Source organism: Lissotriton helveticus, chromosome 12, assembly GCF_964261635.1.
Source record: "Lissotriton helveticus chromosome 12, aLisHel1.1, whole genome shotgun sequence".
NCBI classification, from domain to species: Eukaryota; Metazoa; Chordata; class Amphibia; order Caudata; family Salamandridae; genus Lissotriton; species Lissotriton helveticus.
In genome coordinates, this window is record NC_136073.1 from 549,216,703 (window position 1) to 549,232,059 (window position 15,357).

General features: G+C 45.5%; 1 protein-coding gene across 3 annotated transcripts in view; it reads left to right on the forward strand.

The window, feature by feature from the left end:
- The first annotated feature begins 1,308 nt into the window (after positions 1-1,308).
- The window catches only part of PDP2 (pyruvate dehydrogenase phosphatase catalytic subunit 2), a 28,163-nt gene continuing 14,114 nt past the window's right edge, over positions 1,309-15,357 (forward strand). The window contains exons 1-2 of one of the 3 annotated variants that reach the window (XM_078671031.1): positions 1,309-1,534; positions 14,070-14,246. Coding sequence is in view for 1 of the 3 variants with exons in the window: in XM_078671030.1 (XP_078527156.1) it covers positions 12,938-12,994 (57 nt within the window). In the remaining 2 variants the exon portion in view is untranslated. Of the gene's footprint in view, positions 1,535-12,848; positions 12,995-14,069; positions 14,247-15,357 lie in introns of all 3 variants that reach the window. The other 2 variants (XM_078671030.1, XM_078671032.1) reach the window with 2 other exon arrangements.

Genomic DNA, 15,357 nt, shown 5'->3' on the forward strand with positions numbered 1-15,357 from the left:
GGTCCTTTCGCGCTACAGAAGTGCAGGACCTTTGAGGCAGCATGCCGGCAGGATGGCCTCACTTGCCCCAGTAGGCTGCTAGAAGACAAGGTGACAGGAGAACAGCTGAGGAGAGTCATCAGCGGAAGGAGAAGACCTTTCGCTCTCACTGTAGCTGCCCTGCTGCAGTGCTGATGCCTCACGCTCCCTCCGTCTACTTTGCTCCTAGGTGTGAGCATGCCCTTGAGCTGTGCGTCTTGAGTGAAGGTGTTGCGCAAGTTTCATCAGTTCGCACACAGTAATGTTAACTCCTTTGCCTCGCCCCTACGCACCAAGAAGAATAAGCTACTCTTGAGGACATGTTGGGGCCAGGCAATTACAGACATGTTTATTGAAAATAGTAGTGGTAAGTGCAGCGCCTAGCTTGTCTCTTCCACTTTGCGTGTGTCAGAGAAGGGCTTTACATGACACCTCTAAGCAAATGTGGCATCTGCGGCATGAACACGCTTAAAAAAAAAAAAACTGCGAGTCTGTTAAAAAAAAGGCAGTAATAATGCACCAGACTGCACGTAGGGAATGTGTGAGCGTCGCTGCTTCTGCCCGCGGCAATACTCCATGGGAGTGACCTTGTCAGGAAAGGTAGTACATGGACCCACCATTAGCCAATGGCAGGCTACTATTTTTATACGACACACACACATGGCAATCTAAAAGCGGGGAGGAGTCAGACCCCACAAGTACTACAACAGATCGCGTAGCGCTGTAAGCTCGACCTAACAAGCATTTGTAAAGCAATAGGTCTCGCATTTACAGGAGTTTGAGCTATTGGCATTGTAAATGACAATGCCTTTTATTTATGTTTTAGTTTCTAAAACATAAACAAAGGCATTGTCGTTTACAATGCAATAGCTTAAACTTGCATAAATGCGAGACCTATTGCATTGCAAATGCTTGTTCGTAAAATTATGGGGATTTTAGTGGAAGTCGAAGACAGAAGTCCTTTCAAGATGGCCTACTAATGCGCGAACTCAAATAGCTTGATTGGACCGTGGCAAACTTAGCGGCCATCTTAGGAGAGGTTCAAGTTTACCAACGATTATGTGCACGGTATTTGCTTTTTTCTCTAAATCACATTAAGTGCCTATATATAACAACTTCATAGTAATAACGCTATATCTAATTGATCACAAAACAGTTGATATATATCGCGTCAGAATCCTAACTCCGCTGCACACATGGTTGCAATCAAAATAACAGATCGCAGCCTGTTCCTGACCCCACCCCTCGATTCCTTCCTCTTTTTGATTGGCTGGTGAAGGCACGCCGTGTGGAGGGTGCGCAGTCGGTGCTTTTCTGCACTTGAGTTTCTGTTATCTGAAGCCGAGGAGGCTTTAATTGGTTGACCTGTTACTTCTCTGTGAAGTCCCGCGCTGTCCGCCCCTCAGAGTCCGGCTATGGCTGACAGAGTCGGGTGAGCTCAGGACAGGGGCGCGCGCACCAGGAGGCAAACGGACAACGCCAGGGGCTTCTGGAAAGTCCTGGTCGTGTCTGCCAGGTGAGGCGAGGCAGGTGTTGTGTGACAGGGGCATAGGCACGTTATGAGCAGGACATGGTGAATAGCGGATTAGTGTATTTATGTGACATGTGGCGAGCTGCTCAGTAGTCCCGCTCTAGGAGGACGAGGCACTACAGGGAGTTCGATCGGAAGAGTATGTTGTTATAAGAGACGGGGTTTGCATAGGGGCTGAGGGGCGGGGAAGTGGGTTTTGGATTGAATTCAGATTGATTGGATTTGATCTGTAAACACAAGCAAGAGTCAGTAGAATCGAAATATTTTTCAGGAGGGTAAAATCGCAGTTCTGATAGAACACTCAAAGTGTAAACCAAAAATAATGACCCTTTGGTGTGAGTAAAGCTGGAGGTGCCAGTTCCAGCCTGTTCCTTCCAGAGGAGGAGGGACTGGAAGAAACCGGCTGAGCGCTTGAATGGAAATAGCGAGGAATCTCATGTGCACTGCTTCTATAGAGTTCACGTTCTTTAGATCTCTCATTATTGTGTTACTTTCTCTAGTTTAACACATCTCCGTTTTACTGTACATCAATTTCGACTTAGTGTTGGAAGTGTAATCATTCCACCTGGATAGCCTCTTCACGAAATGATGCATGTAAATGTAGTAAGTCCTAGGTTCAAGAGAAGAGCTATGCGCTATAGGTCTATTCTTTCACACGTACTCAGTTAACGCTGGTAATGCCCCTCCCCTTCAGTAATTACATTAGTTCAAGGCCAGGGAATAATGTTGATTTTTGTTAGTTAGTCATTTATTTCTGATACCCCCGGCACGAAGATTAATATCTGTGATCCTCGACCCTTTTCCAGGCCAACTCTTTAATTTAGTTAATTTTTTCTGTGTGCAGATCAAATGAATCTAACGTATGCCTTGATTTAGAATTTAATGTAATATGTATTATAGTTCAAGCCCGTGAGGGCTAGGTTTATGGCTGTACCAAAATAAATAGGGACATCTGATTTTCAAGCAAGAAGAACCCTATTACCCCCAGGTCCCTTATGTCCTCGTCCCATTCATTTACATATTGGAGATAACCATCTCCCGACAGAAAAAAAGAGCGGAGGCATCCTGGGACCCTAATACTGCCCTCCACCGGGAGTACATAAGCAGTACTTACCCAGCATCCTGTCTGTTCTTTTTTTCTGTCTGTCGAAAGAATGGACGTGGTGTGCTGTTCTGCGGGGCTGGAGTGGCGTTCCCCCTTCCCCCCCGCCCGGCTGCCTGGCTGTGCGGGCGGGGGGTTTCCTGGTCTGTCCCCTGGCATGCCTGGCTTGTTGGGGGTCCTGACTGTGATGGCCGGTGTGCTGCTTATCCTGCGGGCCCTTTGCGGCTGGTGCGCCTCCATTGGTGCTTCCGGGTCGTGTGCACGTCTCCTGCTGCTGGGCGTGTTGGGAGACGTGCCGCTTTTCCTGTGTGCCGTGCCTTCCATGAGCGGTGTAGGGGTGGGGGCCTTGCTGCTGTTGGTGTCCGGCCCCTGCCCCGGGTGAGTCCCGCATAGCGTTTTTTCTTCTTCTTTGCTCTCCCCGTGCAGTCGGAGTGCCTCCTTGAGTTCTGTTGCTACTGCTGCATTGTGTGGTGTTCTGCATTGTCACATGCTCATATCTCTGCTGGACCAACTCAGCCTGCATTGGACGCGCCGTGGCTCTGTGCTGCGTCTTCCTGTCTTTTTCTTTTCAGGGGGTTGGCAAAAAGGTTGGCCTTCTGGCATTCCTGGATGGGCAGCGGCGGCTCCTGGGGATGCCGGGGTTTGAACCCGGGACCGCATACTTCTGAAGCATGCGCTCTTCCTCTGAGCTACATCCCATCCGGAGCGCTCACGGCTTCCCTGCCCGCCGGAGCTTTGTGGGTGGTTCGCTCTTCGCGGCACGCATTCCTTTCGAGGTTGGGTGACCTCAGTGACTGCTCCTACGGTGCTGTGACGAAGGCTTGTACCATTCATTGCGGACTCCGCTGTTTCTTGGTTTCGCGCTACTGGCCTGCTTCGGTGGTGTTGGAGACCGTGGCTCCTTGCTCCGCCTGCTGCCCGGCTGCTAGGGTCCGCGTCCTGCTGCAGGTGTATTGTGCCTGTGGTGCTGTGGCTCTCCTTCTGGCTGCTACCTCTGCGTGTGTTGGTTCTTTCAGGGAGTGCATGCGGCATTGCAGGTGGGCTGCCTGTTTTGCTGCTGTGCAGCCAGATTGGGCCTGGCGTCTGCTCGGCATCCTGTGTTTTTGCGCGGTTCGCGTGGTCTCCCTGCACGCGTGTCTGTGTCCCAGTTGCCTTCTGCACTTTGGTGTTTGAGTGGTCTCAGTGGGATGGTTTGCTCAGGTCTTTTTCCCCATTTCCGCCCACTCTGTACTGGCCCCAGTGTGTGGTGGGGGTCCATTCCCCTGGTGCCTGCGTTGGTCTGTTCAAGGGGACCTGGGGACTACCGTGAGGTACCTTTCTTTTTTAGGGACGGGCGTCTTGGATGTTTCTCGTGGCCTCCCCATGTTTGCCTCCAGCGGGCCTTGTTGGCTGTTGCTGGCCTTTTGCTGCGGGACTCCTGCCTGGTGGTGGTCTGGTTTTTTTTTTTTTTTTTTTTTTTTTTTTTGGTGCCTCCTGCGGGTGGGGTGTACTTTTTCTGCCACTCTCTCTTGGCTGTTGGTTGCTGGGCGCCTCTGTCTTTTTGCACTCTTCCTGCTCGTCCGGAGCTCCTGGATGCTCCTTTCCCCCTATGCTCCTCTCGTTTGCTTCCCGGCCCCTTCTCTCTCTCCTGCTGGGCTGGGGGGTGTGCCTGATTCCTGGTGGTGTGTGGCTCGGTCCTGGTTCTTGGCCCGGGGGCGCCTCTGTTTCATGTGTGGTGCCGGTCCGCCTGCTCCTGTTCTGTTTTTGGCGGGTTGGCCATGGTCCGGTTGGGTGGCAATGTCTCATGGTGTTGCCAGTGGTTTGTGCCTGGGGCCTCCTGCTTGGGCTGCTGGCGCTCTGCTGCTGCTCTGCTTCCCCGCTTCTGCCCTCATATGTTGGTCTGCGCGGTCCTGCTCCTTGGGTCTTGTTGGTGCTGTGCTCTGGCCTGGAGTGGGCTGGGTCCCTGCGTTGGCTCTCCCTTCCCGGGAGTCCTTGCCTGCGCGGCAGTTCGGCTGGTTGGGTGCCCTGCTTGGCTGTGCCTTGGGTTCTTGCGGCCTCTCTTCAGGGTTGCTCGTTCTATCCGCTGGTATGCGGTCCCACTTCATTTCTGGGGTCTGGCCTCCCTGGGGTTCCGGTGTTGGCCTGTGCTGGGGGGGGGGGGGGGTGCTTTTCCTGTTGCTGCCTCCTTTTGCTGCTCTTGTGTTCTCCTTGCACCTTTCTGGGGCTTCCAGTTTGTTTTCTGGGCCCTGCTGTGTGCTTGTGTTGCTTTGTGGGGGGATGGCTGTGTGCTATCTTCTGCTTCTTGCCTCTTCCGTGTTGGGTGCTGTTGTTTTTTGCTTTCTCCTGGCTCTGGAGATGGCTGTTCCTGGCTTCTGGGGTTTTCCTTGGGGTGGCCTCGTGTTCCCCTGCTTCTGCAGCGCCTCTGCTCTTTTCCTGGTCTTGCCTGTGGTTTCTTTTGGGGGGTTCTGGTCTCCCCTCCTGTTTCCACCGGCGCTCCTGCTCTCTCCCGCTCTCTGTGGTTTCACTTGGTCGGGTCTGGTTTCTTCCTGGTTGGGGCTACCTGGGGGTGCTTGTGGCTGTCTGCTTCTCCGGCTGGTGGCGTTGTGCCCGGCTCTCCCTTCCTTTGCATCCCCCTGGGGTGTGTTGCCAGTGGCGGGTCGCGTTTTTGGCTCTCTGGAGTCTGGCCTCTTCTGTTTGGGGCCTGGCTCTCTTTCGCTGATGCGGTGTCCTTGGCTTGGCGCCAGTTGTCCCCTCTTTTGGTCTGTTGGGACTTTCCGTTTTTCTGCTGGTTTTGGGGCGTCTATTGGACGCCTTTTCTTTGGTTATGCGTCCTTGCCAGTGCTCTCTCTGTGGGTCCTGGCGGGGTCCTCTCTTGGTTTCTGGCCGTGTCCTGGTGGGTACATTTGGGCCTGCTCCGGCCGGCGGTTCTCTTCCTGGGCTTGGTTCGCCTCTGGTTGGGTGTCCTTGTTTCTGTCTGGTTCCTGGGGTTCAGTTGGGTGCTGTTTGACTTCGGTTTCCCAGTTGCTCCTGTCTGCGGGTCCGCTCTCTCTTTTTTTCTCCTGGGCTGCTGGTCCCTTGTCCGGTCCTGTATGGGGCCTGGGATTCGGTGCTTCTGGATTGGTGTGTCCAGGATTGCCTCCTGTTGCTCCTGGTCTGCGGGCTTCCTCCTGGTACGGTGGCTTGGCCCTCAGCCTTCTTTGCTTCCTCCGGTTTCCGCTTTGCGGTTTCCTGTGTTTTTTTCTTTCTTCCCGCCTTCTGTTTGGTCTGGCGTTGGGGGTCTCGTTCGGCCACCCTGCCATTTCCTTTGCCCTTTGCCCTTTGCCCTGGGCTCTGCGTGGGTTTCTTCCAGGGGCTGGTTGGGCTTGTGGGTCCTCCTGCCTTGGCGGGTTGCTGGGCTTCAGTCCTGGCTTCCTGGTTCCTTGTCTCTTTGTTGCCCTCGTTTTTTGCTGTCTCTTGGCTCCTCTTCGGTGTTGGCTGGGGTAGGGCCTGGTAGGCCCTCTGTTGTGGTTCCGGTTCAGTTCCGGGTTGCTTCTTCTGCTCCGCCTGTTATGAGTTTTTTGGCCTCCCTGTTTGGTTGGCGGTTTTCTTCTCTGTGGGGGCTTTTGGCCTCCTGGGGTTTTGAGTCTTTGTCTCCCTCCCTGTCCTTTCGGTCTGGTTGGGGTCTGGCTCCTATTCTGCTCCCATGCTTGCTTGGGGCTGCCCTGTTGCCTGGGGTGGTTTTCTTTCTTTTGCCTTCTCAGGGGCGGTCGGGGTTTGCTCGGGGTCTGTGCGGCTGCCGGGTCCTGTCTGCCTTCCTGGTGGTTCTGGGTTGGGCGGGCTTGTCGGTCCTTTACCGTGTAAGTTTGGCCTGGTTGCCTTGGCGCCTCCTTTTTGTGGTACTGGCCTCCTGTTTTTTTCTTGGTTGTCTCCGGTCATTGTTTTGGCCCTGCTGTCCTGTTCCGGGCTGCTGGCCGGTTGCTTCCTGTGGTCTTACCTTCCCTCCTTCTCGGTGCTCCTTTGGGTTGCTGCATTTGGTGTGGTTTCCTGGGCGTGCTTGTGGTTTCGGAAGGCCGTTTTTTTCTGCTTTGGTATTCTCCAATATGTAAATGAATGGGGCGAGGACATAAGGGACCTGGGGGTAATGCTCTATTACTTACCGGTAATCTTCATTACTCCGGGTCCCGTTATCCTCGTCCCATTCATACTCCCCTCCCTCCCGGGTGGCCGGCCTTCCTGTCTCGGCTTGGTTGTACAGACGGGATGCTGTGTAAGTACTGCTTATGTACTCCCGGTGGGAGGGGCAGTATTAGGGTCCCAGCATGCCTTTGCTCTTTTTTTCTGTCGGGAGATGGTTATCTCTAATATGTAAATGAATGGGACGAGGATGACTGGATCCGGAGTAATGAAGATTACCGGTAAGTAATAGAGCATTTTCAAGCGTACCTGCCAAGTAGATTCTTGACTTAAAGGTAATGCCAGTGCGTTTCTTTTAAGGTGCAGACTTGCGTTTTGCCAGCATTATTTGTAGTTTCCTGTTTACTATGCCTTTAAGTGCTGCCGTGCCTACTTCAAAGCAATACGACTTTGATACTGTACAGCCCATCAGTATCGCGGTTTACTTTTGTTTGCAAGAGTGTACCTCGTATACAAGTATCATGCAGGTGACTGACCCAGCATAAATTGTGTAATTTCTCTGAAAAATGAATTTCACCTGCAACTACAGACTTTTTGTAGCCTCTTGGCATGCAATGACACTGGCCCGGATATGTCACTCTTATTGGTGGTGCCACCAATGGGCACCATGGGACAGATTGCCATAGGCAAGCAGTTCTACATGGTCACATAGTTGATAGGTAATGTGAGTTTGATAGCACAGCCTGCAGTTTAATTAGATTCGGCTTTGGGTCCTCTCCTTTCGATTACCGTCTTTCTTTGACCACTCCCTGGCTTGAACATGGTCAGCCACTTTTTAATTCAGCCCAATGGCGTATTCTGTTCTCACCTAATATTATTACACATATTATTATATTAGTGCCAGAGGTATTGTATCGTTTGCTTTTATTTATTACCCAGGTACAGTCATTTCAAATTCTCAAAGGATTTTATTTTTTTACATTAGCGCTAGAAACCCTGCCCCATGGACTGATATGATCACTGTTGACCATCTAGGATGGGGTGGACACTATTACATCACTAATAGTAGTAGCTCAGGATGATTTCCATTGAACATAAGTAGCTCCTATCACAGAAAACGTTGGAGACCCATTATCTACTCATATTGTGAAATGTCCTTTTACTTTATTTTGGGAGGATGGGCACTACACATTCTCCCGTTCTCCCTTAAGGCACAATATTATGCAAATCTGCTACAAAGGCATTTTGCTGTACTTCGAATGTGCAACACACTGAACAGTCTTTATTTACCTTGGCCTAAAAATGTGTTGCATACATGCTGAATATGATCAATATTGATGAACCAGAATTCCTTGCAGATATGTGCACAACATCAAAGGTTGCTGGTAAGCGACAACTTCTACAGTCACTGTAGGGAAGTCGATATATCACGCAAGACAGCGGATGAAGTTAAAGGAGTATTTATTCGTATCCTTTCCTCTCTCACTCCCAGTTCATAATGATGCAACAGTCTACCCAAGCCTAACTCCCCACATTCTACCTATTTGAAAGTCAACATTACATTTACCATGCACGAGCTTGTCACGAGCTTCAGCACACTTGAGAGCTCGTGATCGCTCCTACGAACATATGTACATCCCAACACACCTTCCCCCCCTTAAAAAAACAACAAAGAATTCATTACAAAATCAATAACTGTACAATATGTTAATTTTTACATGAACATTCTCTGTAAAAAAAACAACAAGGTTAGTTCATCACAAAATCATTAAATCGAACAGGTAAACGATGAGAACGTATGGTTCTAGTATTGTTTAAGTTACATTCAGCATGTGTACGATCTTCATTTTCTTTGTTCCCCTACATCCAGAAAAACATTACTGTCATTATCATCCACTATTTGGCTCTTCCCATTAAACAAAGAGACTCTAGTCAAATTCCACACGGAACCACCATCAATCCTAACCGCATTCCTAAAAACTTCAACAACTTTCCTAGGACTTGACCAAACAGGAAACCCTTTATTTACACCCTCTTTCCTTTTAATTCGAACTAAATCGCCCACTTTAATAGGGCGACTAGACATAGAACCAATCCTCTTAACCATGTTATGTTTCATCTTATCCTTGTACAACTGAACCCTATGCTGGACAGCATCAAAATCTACCTTTAAACAATTTTCAAAACCAGCTAAATTCTTTTTCAACCACCAAGGTACCAGCCTTGTACTAGGTTTTCTTCCTCTTAAAAGCTCAAAAGGAGTGACTAATGTTACTGAGTTAGGTGAAGTCCTGTAGGCCAACAGCATGGACTGTAACGCCACTCTCCAATTCAGCCTGCCTTTGATAGAAAGTTGGATGGCTTCTTTGATCACACGGTTGAATCTTTCAACCTGGCCATTTGCTTCAGGGTGGAAAACTGCTATTCTTCTATGAATAATTCCACATTTGTCAAAAAATTGTTCTATTTCCTTGCTCACAAACTGTGGCCCATTATCGGTCACAACTTCTTGAGGAATGCCCTCTCTGCAGAAAATTTCATCTAAAAACTCTATCACTTGATGAGAAGTAACTTCTTTAACCATCTTGACTTCTGGCCATTTGGAATAATAGTCAATAAGTACAATACCAAAAGCTTCCTGTTTAGGCAAACAACTGAACGGGCCAATAATGTCTATTCCCAGCTTCCGCCAAGGTCCTAAAGGTAAATCAATAGGACAGGGCTCTGGACGTAAAGCAACCGCTGTTTTGTCACTGTTAGAACAAAACGAACAAGAACGCACAAAATGGTCTACGCAAGAGTCAATCCCTGGCCACCAGAATGATTCCTTTAGACGTCTTCTGGTAAAAGATATCCCCAAATGGCCCTCATGAGCAATTTCAAGTAAGGTGTTTCTAATTGAAAAAGGAGGAATAATCTTGTCACCACGAAGAATTACATCACTCTCCACAGCTAATTCTTCCTGGACTTTAAAAAAACCCATCATATTGCCAGATAATTTCCTCTGTTCTGTTCTGGCCAACCATGTACAAGATAGTTTTTAACATTACTCAACTCCAAATCTTTACTCATCTCTTCCCTCCAAACATCCTCCTGCAGAGTAAACTTTCCACCACACATTAAGTTGACATCCTGGAAAGTAAAAGCAACTTCACACTCATCGTCATTAATTATTTCAGGAGGATTTGTGTCTGAAATCAATCTTGACATGCAATCAGCATGTACATTAGCCTTACCCTGGACATACTCAATGTTGTACTGGAAAGATTGCAACCTTGAAGCCAACCTTGCAAGACGTGCCGACATAGTCCTTCCACCTCCTGGAGCCATAAGATACACTAAGGGCTTATGATCAGTCTTTATCAAGAATCTCGTACCCCATAGGAATGACCTAAAATGTTCAGCTCCCCAAACACATGCTAGTAACTCTCTTTCTATGACAGAATAATTCTTTTCAGCATCTCTCAAAGCTCTCGACGCATACGCAACAACCCATTCTTTTTCATTATCTTTCTGTAATAGCACTCCACCTAGGCCTGAGGAACTTGCATCAACCATTATGATACATTTTATACCAACCACAAAAGGTTTGAGACACGGAGCATTTACCACAAACATTTTCAAAGATTGAAAAGCTTTTGTCATTTCATCAGTCCAAACGAACTTAACATTCTTCTTCAATAGGCACCTGAAAGGGTCAACTTTGACTGAAAAATTTGGAATAAATTTTGCATAAAATTCTATGAGACCTAGAAATGCTACTAGCTGTTCTTTTGATGTGGGCACAGGAGCATTCACGATACTTTTGACATGATTCTTTTTTGGTTTAATTCCCATCCCACTAATGGTGTGGCCTAAGTATTCTACTTCTTTCTGCTTAAATTTGCATTTGTCAAGGCGTAATGTTAGGCCTTTCTCTGCTAAAGCAGCGATCACACACTTTAAATTTTTGTCGTGTTCTATGTCATCCTTTCCATGTACTAAAATGTCATCTTGAAATGCTACAGCACCATTTAGACCCTCCAAAGTTTCTTTCATGAGCCTCTGGAAAACTGAAGCTGCACTCGCTAACCCAAAAGGCATGCGACAGAATCTGTATAAACCCTCAGGTGTGATAAATGCAGTTATGTTCTTAGATTCCTCAGCTAGTACCACTTGATGATATGCACTGGCTAGGTCTACACAAGAAAACACTTGTGCGCCAGCTAAGGTTGAAACCATTTCATGAAGGTTGGGTAACGGGTGAGAATCTACCCAAATGGCACCATTTACACTGCGAAGGTCAATGCATAGCCTGAGCTCACCATTAGATTTAACAGAAATCACAATAGGGGAAACCCAAGGTGATGATTCTATTGGTTCAATTATGTTTTTCTTACATAAATCATTTAGCATTTCTTTAAGTTTAATCCTGTAAGAAAGAGGGACATTTCTCACTCTGTGTCTCACTGGAATGGCATTCTCATTTAACTTGATGACATGTTCAAACCCTTTATAACGACCCAAATTCTCACTAAAAACACTAGGAAAAGACTGGCGTAGATTTTCTACTAGTGATGAGCTATTCCCATCTACACTTGGCATTTTCAAAGGTTGTACTACATAAACTGGGGGACTAGCTCTGGGATCAATTTTCATCCCTAATTGATGTTGGTGTGGCCAACTTAAAAGTGATAACCCCGACCTTGATACATAAATTTTTCCAGATGTGTGTTGGTCAGAAAATTGTATATTTGCAATAAAATAACCTATCAGGTTAATCTTGTGACCTGTGTAACTACCAGGAGAAACATCAGAGTCTATTAACTTCCTATTTGGGAACTTTTCTTGAAAAACACTTTGAGAAATGATGGTATACCATGCGCATGAATCCACGAAAATCTCTAGGGACACATCATCAATTGTTATCATACAAGATGGAAATTTTGTGCAATCCCCATCTTCACAAACATTGATAACGGTGTTGACTTGAAAATTTTCTTCATCATCTAATTGATAATCATCACAACATTCATGTATACAATTCATCTTCCCTGATGTTGATCTACAACACTTTGTATAATGGCCTTTCTTATGACATTTCGAACAAGTTTTACCTAAGGCTGGACAATTCTTACAATCTGCTAAATGTGCATCACTTCCACACCTGAAACATAAAAGTTTTGAGGTTCTCCTCTCATGTTTTTGATATCTGGATTTGTTATCATTTCTGACAGGAAATTCATTTCTCTGTGAGAAACTTTTCTTAGACTTGTCAAAGTCTTTAGACACACTAAATACATCACTTTTGTCATTGCCTCTAATTTCCTTGACAAATTTCTCCGAATGTTCTATTGATTTTGCTATATCTATGGCATTATTAAGAGATAAATCAGAAGTTGTCCAAAGACGTTCCTGCACTTTTTTGTTATTAGTCCTCATCAAAATTTGATCTCTTAAAACTTGTTCATAGGATATGTGCTCGAAATCACATGTAACAGCCAAAGACCTTAATGCTGAAACAAAATCCTCTACAGGTTCATCTGTGCGTTGCTTCCGAGAATAAAAATAAACCTCTCCATAACAACGTTCTTTTTCTTACCATATCTTAAACTTAACTGTAATGATGCATATTCATATACATTAATATTCCCTGGATTTACTAACGCTGGTAAGGTTTTGAATTCTTTCAAAGCTATACCACCCAAACAATGTTTTAAAAGCGATAGTTTCCTTTCTGGTTCACATTCCCCTTCTTCTAATACATCTACGTAGGCTAAGGAAACAGGTTCCCAAATCTCCCAAGCCATGGGTGGTTCACCAGGTGATGATAAAAATGAAGGAGGAGGTACAATGCCAGACATGTTATTTGTATTGTTAATTAAGTTTTACGTAAATAAGTTAATTTGTAAAAAAAAAAATTTTTTTTTTTTTTTTTTTCAATAAAATTATTAACTTTTAGTCATAAAGGATAATATTCATGACTCTCATAACCTTCCAGGTTTCTTCGTTTAGCTGTAAGTTATTTGCGCGATGTAACTGTGGCTCTGTCACGTTTGGAGTAAGTTTCCGGTAAGGTAAACAAATAATAGAAGAAAGACTCCTCTCGTTTTTATTGCTCCACAGCGCGCAGTTGTCAATTTTCCTGGACGTCAGGCAGCGTGTGGAATCTACGTCGTTCCTTGTGCGCAAGTCTGTGCGCATGTACGTCAGCAATGAACACGCTCGAGAGTCGGATCGAGAGGATTTCAATTGATGCTTATAACAGAATAGTGAGTTATCTTTCCATGCCTTTCTAAAAACAGCTTTGGCAAATTTCATGTATCCGTGCTGCAGGAATTTTAAATCCGCTTCTGTAAATCCGTTTCAGTTTCCTAACGGACAGCAGTGGTTCGATACTGCTCGCTTCCCGATATTTGTAGCAGTGGTTCACGCTGTTCACTTTCCAAAATATACAGCAGTAGTTCAACGCTGTTTAAAACAAAATCGCTTCCAATATAATGGTTGTTTTCTGCGTTTTTCACCTTCTCAAAGAAAACGCAAGTGAAAAAAAAACGTGGTTAAAAATTAATTCTTATAATCCTTGATGCAGGTGATGAATCCCGCCCGTCGCCAGTGTAGGGAAGTCGATATATCACGCAAGACAGCGGATGAAGTTAAAGGAGTATTTATTCGTATCCTTTCCTCTCTCACTCCCAGTTCATAATGATGCAACAGTCTACCCAAGCCTAACTCCCCACATTCTACCTATTTGAAAGTCAACATTACATTTACCATGCACGAGCTTGTCACGAGCTTCAGCACACTTGAGAGCTCGTGAACGCTCCTACGAACATATGTACATCCCAACAGTCACCAGTAAATATATTACACATTCAAATATTTGACAAGTACGTTTCAGAAATGAAGCTATCGTTTTTTCTGAGGTATTCTAGGCACATAGGATTGTAAAATATGTATAAATGTACATGAACTACAAGTTTGTAGTTTATATCCAACACACCTCTTGAAAGAACATTAGGGACAATACACATGGTACTAGTCTCACAATAGTCAAGTCAAACTTTATTCAGCTAAGAAAGGCATAAAAGCACAGAAGATAAAACACAAAAATGCAGTATTAAAATGTATAAAAAAAGGACCAATTTCGAGCAATAAAGAAACCATATAAACCGTTCGCCCACGTACAACCATAGAACGTTTGCATGCAAACAGGTGCTTCTTACCTCTTCCTCGTATACAGTGAAAATCTAATAAAATTAAGTACTACAAGTCATGTTCCAAAGAGCCTATTTGTTGTAAAGTGATTAAAACGTATTTATGACGTCTAATATTTGCTTCCCGCAGAATTGGAATTAGGAAGCGTTTCCAGTGAGGCAAATATAATGTGCTAAAAAGCAAATAGAGAGCAGTGCTTTGTTTCGAGACGGTGTCACATGGTCAATTGTGAAGGTTCGAAGACCAGGATCCCTGCATTCGGAACGGCATTAAAAAGTGGATAGAGTTCAACCGTAATTGTGTGAGGTAAAATCTATATTGAGCATTAAAAGTAATCGTTAAATAAAACTCAACATCTGGAGATAAATTTAAAAGCTAATAGTGGCTGCCTGTCTGTAATTTTTGAGTCTCCTTCAAACGGGTCTTGTTACTGAAGTTAAAAGGTAAATTTCTAGCTAGGTCTGTTGATTTATTAACTATGCTTTCTCGATTAGAGAAGAGCTCCTGAGCCCTGAATATACTTAAAACTAGTTTCACATATACTAGCCATGGTATGGCAAACACGTTATCTAGAGATAAACAATTAGCTATGATTGCCCTTGTGAGGCTCTCGTTTGGGGTCCCTTAAACCCTTAACCAAAGAAGCAAAGGATTTAATTACGTCTTCCAGGTAACCCATTCTCACTTCTGAAAGGGACATAAGTGGATGAAGATTGCGGAACGACCAATAGCCTACGTAGAAATCTGTTTTCCATCCTTTTCAGCCGTTCTACACTTGCATACCCCCCAAAGCCTCACCATTACGCCGCGTTGCAACACAGTCTCCTAGTTAGGTTGGTAATAACATTTCACACAAAACCCTCTAAAAATTGCATTCTGCTGTCCCATAGTAGGCCTAGCATGCATCTCGAGGAATCCATGGAAAAAATGGAAAGTGGCAACTAAGTTTCTACCCAAACCTAACGAGCCAAACTACAGTCCCAAAACATGATCCACCCTGAGAATTCATCAATGAATTTGCAGGAAACTCAACAGTGAGCACTCCAGGGGGTACTATCACAAAAAAAAAAACTTCACATGCAGAAGCAATCTACAGCGCAGAGCCAATAGTCCAGACACACACAGTATGCTAAGGAACTGAAACAGGAACAAAATTAACACTGGCAACAGAGGTACATCAAAGTAGTGGGTGCAGTTGTTTATAAAGGAAGAAACATGTTGCAAACTCGTAGCCAAAGAGGAAGTGACATGTCTAGGGTGTAAAGAGGGTAGAGAATTTCCTAGTTTCTGAGGTAGTGGCCCTCTTTTTTATTTATTTTTATTTTTAGGATACATTTGTACGATCATAAGGGAAACGAACCACATTTCTAGGAATAATGCTTTAAAATACTTCAGAGGAGAACTGTCCATGCTTTCA